We start from the raw sequence: 5,699 nt of genomic DNA, 5'->3' as shown, positions 1-5,699 counted from the left end.
GAGAATTTTTACACAGATGCGGCGGATTTTGAGTTGTTTTTTCTTCTTTTTTCTGACGAAGTACACGACTAAATCATGAGTGGAGGTGTTTATGGGGGAGGTAATGTATTTTATCTCGCGTTGGATTTGTATATCAGATTGCCTAATGTTTTGTCTGTTGCAATCATTCGTTTGTTGTGGTAAAATCCATTGTCGTGCATTTCCCTGTACACTACAAATGCACGACATGTACAGTACACAACTCCCTGTGCATGTTACCATAGGCCTACATGACATGCATGTTTGTTGGCTTGATGAGTGGGTAAGATACTGAGACACTAGACACAAGACATAAAGCCAAGATAAAATAACTTAAGACAAAGCATAAAGCCACTATGACCCTGAGATTAAACACTAGTAAACAGTAAACACATGACGTAACCTAACTCATGATCTTGGTTGTTGTTGGGTGATGTAGCTTATCTTTAAATGCTTTTCCTTTCAGATGAGGTTGGGGCTCTTGTGTTTGATATCGGTTCATATTCAGTTCGGGCTGGCTATGCTGGAGAAGACACCCCAAAGGTATAATAATGCATGAGAAACAACCAAGAATTACATGATATGAGCGTGTTGACAGTTCAGGACAAATAACTTAACTTCTATGTCGTTCAATCAGTAACCAATTAAGATCTTAAACATTGCCTAAATTAATCAATGATGACTTTTCTAGGGCACTGTAAAATAAACCAGGGAAAACTTCTGAAAAGATGACGCACATTTACAGTGGCAGTCTCCTTCCAAAATGCTGGAAATTTGGTCTAAAAGTTCAAGTTGGACTCAACGTTCTCTCATTCTTCATTTAAGGCGGAGTTCCCAACATCTGTTGGCTATATTGAAGACATGGTGGAGAATGCCATGGACACTGATGGAGAGAAGATCATGGAAAAGAAGTATTACATCGGCACAAATGATATTGTCGTGCCAAGGAAGGGAATGGAAATGACGAATTGTCTGAAGGAAGGAATGGGTAGGCTGTGGGTTCTATGGCTTGGTAATGTAAAAAGAACAAAGCAGAAATACATCTGAGACGTTATTCATGTCTAAATGTATGGAAACTAATATATATATATGTCTGGTCTATTTTAATTGATACTGAAAAATTGCTATCATTGATACTATAGAGGCCTCTGTGGAGACCTTCTAAAGTGACAATTGTTGTGAAACGTTTGGTACAGACCCTTGTAAGGGCTGTCTGTAATTCATGGGCACCTTTAATTTTGTATTCATCACAAATGTTGCTTTGTAAGTTACCAACAAGACTGTATACTAAAGAATCTAGACCTTTTATTCAGATAACATATTTGCATTTTTACCTTGCTCTTGCTGACAATGATTATCTTTTAACTTCAGTTGAAAATTGGGATATTTTTGAGAAGATAATAGATCACATCTACACCAAGAACATCAGATCAGAGTCTCAGTTTCACCCCGTCATGATGTCTGAACCTGCCGTGAGTTGCGGTGGTTTTCCATTGATCTTATATCTGTTTCAGCCCCAGACCAAGCAGAGTTTCAACATATTCGAAGAATTTCCTTATCTTGTTTGCATCCTTCAAATGAGATGTAAAGTACAAAATGAGTGACTTAAACCTGTGCACATGAACTGGTGGCTCTTGCACATTATTTGAGCATATATTATGAAATATTTTGTGTTCCCTATCTTGATCACTTTCTCCTGTTCCTTTTTGATAATTTTTAAACTGCTCTTTTCCAGTGGAATACCAAAGCCAAGAGAGAAAAGCTGACCGAATTGATGTTCGAGACCTACAACCTTCCCGCATTTTTTCTCTGTAAAAATGCTGTGCTTTCAGCGTATCCTTTCATGATGAAGAAATCAAAGGATCACATTTGTTTGATGAGTTTGGTTTGGAAAAATTGTATCTAATATCACCAGAATATTTTTCAACGTACAATGTATTATGTTTTCAATGAAACGATTAGATCACTGTTGACCCTGATGGTTTAGGACAACCTGAAAGGGGCATGACAAATGCCAAGTATGTGTAAAGACAATACTTCTAAATTCTAAGTTGTATTGTGTTGTAGTGTATTTTATTCTGTTATGTACCTTAATCAGATGTTAAGGTTCGCCAATGGTAAATCCACTGGTCTAGTGTTAGATTCAGGGGCTACTCACACTACTGCAGTCCCTGTCTATGATGGCTATGTCATGTCACAAGGTGAGTTTAAAGAAATGTACAATGTGTCAAACTGATGGTGTGACAGAAGGGTACCATTAGAAAGTGATCATGAGCTTTCTAATGAGTTGTCATGTCATTATCTGTGGGTAACATGAAAAAGTTCAATCTGTTCACTGGGTATGAATTTACTCCTTCGGTGTGGGGACAGATGACATTGTCCTCAGTCTTCTCAATTGCGAGGTTGGACGAGACTTCAGTCCTGGAAAAGCTTTTGGGGACAACAGTGAAACCGTAGACAGTCCCCAGTAAATTTGAATTCTGTAAACAAACTTCCTAAACTCATTGAAAACTCCATGGATGTCTGAAAGCATACATGTTAAAAGTGAAGAGAATGTTTTCTGAGAACTGATATTCTCGTAATAATCCGATTCATTTCTGAAAGTTATTATCTTCTTTGCAGCTATCGTCAAATCTCCCCTCGCTGGTGATTTTGTCACATCTCAGATTAGAAAGTACATGGAAGAACAAGAAGAAGTTGAAGTTATTCCACCTTATATGATCGCAAGTAAGGTATGTATATTTGGACCCTATTTGTAAGAACTTTAAGTTGGCTGTGGTTCCTGTTATTTGGAACATAAAATGATGGCATCTCCTGGGTTTGACTCTAAGAAATTTAAGGGCGCAGCAAAGCCTACACAAAGAAAGTCCAATAATAAAAGAAACCAGTATTTGATAATAAGAAATGTATTGTTTCAGGAGCCTGTCCCGGAGGTGGAACCAGCAGTATGGAAGAAGAAAAGTAATCTACCCGAGGTTACCAAGTCCTATCATAATTACATGATGAATGTAAGTTCGCTTGGTGAGGGAGATGGGATTGGGTCATGGCGTTTTGTTGCATCTGCTGCAAATGTCTTTCAAATACAGGAGGTTTAACGACAAGTGACCACTTTGATGCCAATTGTTTCCTCTGTTTGGCTCATCATTTGGTTTCACAGCATTTTCACTTGTCTTGCAGGATGTCCTCAGAGACGTAGCAGCCACAGCATTACAGATTTCTGACTCACCCTATGACCTTGAGTAAGTAAACGGAGACGCTTTCAATGGCAAACTTATTCTTGAAAGAATTTGCTGAATATTTATTTACCAGGCCACAAAAGGTCATGATATGTCTACTTCTATCAGACAGTTGGCCAGGCGCTCATCTGTAACATGACGACACCACTGTTCTGATTAAGCAAAATAAGACTTCCAAGTTTGTCAGGACACAACACATCTTGCCAAGTAGCTTTTACTCCTATATGTTTTGGATGTTATAAAGAATTGTCCTTCGGTAATGATGTCAATTTTGAAGTGTTTTCTTGTTTTCTTGCAGGCAAGCCGAGTCGATGCCCACTTCCCGTTATGATTTCCCTAATGGTTACAACAGAGATTTTGGTGCAGAAAGATTTCAGATGACAGAAGGTCTCTTTGACCCTACACATATCAAGGTGAAGAACTGAAGCCCTTAAAGAAAGTGATATCTCATCATTTGGATGTATTGCCAGCCTTTAGTCTTTGAGCTCTCATTTAAAGCCTGCTGCTGCCACCAAGGTGGATTTGTTTCTAGTTCTTGTTTTAGTCTTTGTTCTCGTGCCAGTTCAACATTTAATGTCCTTCTTTCAGGATATTGGAAGCTCTATGCTTGGAGTTGGCCATATTGTGACAACAAGTGTTGGCATGTGTGACATTGATATCCGACCGGTAAGTTCAAGCATCTGTTTGCTGGATCAACTTCATATTGTTGTGCATGTGAACCCTCAGGCACATGTGGACAAGGACAGATAATGCAACACATGAACAGGCATGGGTTCCACGATGTCATCTCTCTGAGATTCAGAACATGATGATATCGTAGTGTTATTTATGGCCATGCCTTAATTTGATAACCTGCTCCCTTCTTCACTGTGTACATGTAATACTACCAGGGCTATGCCTCTTGGGATTTTTTTGTTATGCAGGATATTTCAATGTGAATGTCCATGTTTTCAATCGGTTACATATGTACAACAGGTGCATTGAAATGTGCACTTGTCCACCCTATACAAAAAACAATTGGGCCATTGGAATGGTCTTTCTGCAAGTATAGCAGGTTCAGCTTGTACACAGTATTCTTATAGTCTTAAATGAGTTGCTTGAATGTTTGCTTTGTATATTCTTGGTACATGAATGATCATAAACTTCCAATTGTCTCTTTTTTTCCTCTTCAGAGTTTATACAGTGCAATCGTTGTGTGTGGTGGGAATTCCTTATTGAACGGTTTTACCGAACGGTTACAGAAAGATCTTGGATCAAAGACACCACCTGTAAGTCAGTTGATTGTATACCGGTATTAATGTGACTTTTAAATTGGAAAACTTGGCTGGCTGGTTATGTACCATAGGCTGCCTATACATACGATTCACATTGTCACAGTTCACTGTTTTCCTTTGCAGAACATGAGGTTAAAGATTCTGGCAGCCAACAGCACAGCTGAGAGACGGTTCAGCAGCTGGATTGGGGGATCAATTCTAGCTTCATTGGTAGGTAGAGTAATTTTTATCATGTATCCGAGTGAATGGGATCTGACATTGTTGCACCTAAAAAGTGTGTTCTGTGTGAAATCTTTAAAAAAATCACAACAGTGTAGCAAGCCTCATGCTTGAGGATTCACAGGCAAGGCAAAATCTACCTTGAAAGGGGCACTGCTGTAGCATGCTGTGAGTCTCACATCAAATGCAGAAATCCCTATACCCTCAAAAGAGCTTGGCAAATACACTGATGGTCAGAAGCTGTCCATTTTGTTAATGTTTTACGATTTTCTACCTCTTCAGGGTTCATTCCAACAAATGTGGATCTCAAAACAGGAGTATGACGAGATGGGGAAAAACTGTGTGGAGAGGAAGTGTCCCTGAATTCTGGATGACTTTATGGACAATTGAATGAGATGATATAACTATGGAGCGAGGATATGAACTGAACTTATTGTGTCATTCACAGATTTGATTGACTGTGTGGAGAGGATATGTCATTGAGTGAACTAGAGAGGATATATTTCTTGAGGACATTCACGGACAGTTGAGTCAGATTTGGTCTTAATATGTTGTAAGATGAGAAGTTAAATTTCATGAAGGGAGGCTGGTTCGTTTCCCTGGGTGTTCATTGATTGGGCCAGGACTTTGTAGAGAGTTGTTTCAGTGGAGAGAAGAAGGACCTTTTCTTGCATTTTCCTGGAATATAACTTTTGTGTGCCTGGTCACAACCCTTGATATTGTATCAAAACATTTATGTCTTTATATGAAGCTCTGAGGCATACTGTCCAGTTGTGTCAGGATGGCTCATATCCGTGAAATGATTTCCCGATACTGAGAACTGGTGACTCTTGGTTCCTGCCAATGCTTAGTATCTTGTGACAGAATAAGATCAAATTGTCTTTTGCATTTACTCTGAATGTTTGTATGAATGCAGTAATATACACCGTTTTATAGAGAAAAAATAAAGGAA

General features: G+C 38.9%; 1 protein-coding gene across 1 annotated transcript; it reads left to right on the top strand.

Annotated features, from left to right (window-relative positions):
• LOC135492324 (actin-like protein 6B) lies at positions 1 to 5,699 on the top strand. The gene is made up of 14 exons (XM_064778722.1): positions 1 to 100; positions 485 to 561; positions 844 to 1,006; positions 1,390 to 1,490; positions 1,754 to 1,851; positions 2,125 to 2,219; positions 2,641 to 2,750; positions 2,937 to 3,026; positions 3,196 to 3,257; positions 3,553 to 3,667; positions 3,843 to 3,920; positions 4,427 to 4,522; positions 4,652 to 4,738; positions 5,030 to 5,699. The coding sequence occupies exons 1-14, from the start codon at positions 76 to 78 to the stop codon at positions 5,108 to 5,110; spliced, it is 1,278 nt and encodes a 425-aa protein (XP_064634792.1). The 5' UTR covers positions 1 to 75; the 3' UTR covers positions 5,111 to 5,699.

Source organism: Lineus longissimus, chromosome 8 (genome assembly GCF_910592395.1).
Source record: "Lineus longissimus chromosome 8, tnLinLong1.2, whole genome shotgun sequence".
NCBI classification, from domain to species: domain Eukaryota; kingdom Metazoa; phylum Nemertea; class Pilidiophora; order Heteronemertea; family Lineidae; genus Lineus; species Lineus longissimus.
The sequence above is the reverse complement of the archived record's forward strand: the minus strand, read 5'-3'. Positions and strand labels throughout refer to the sequence as shown.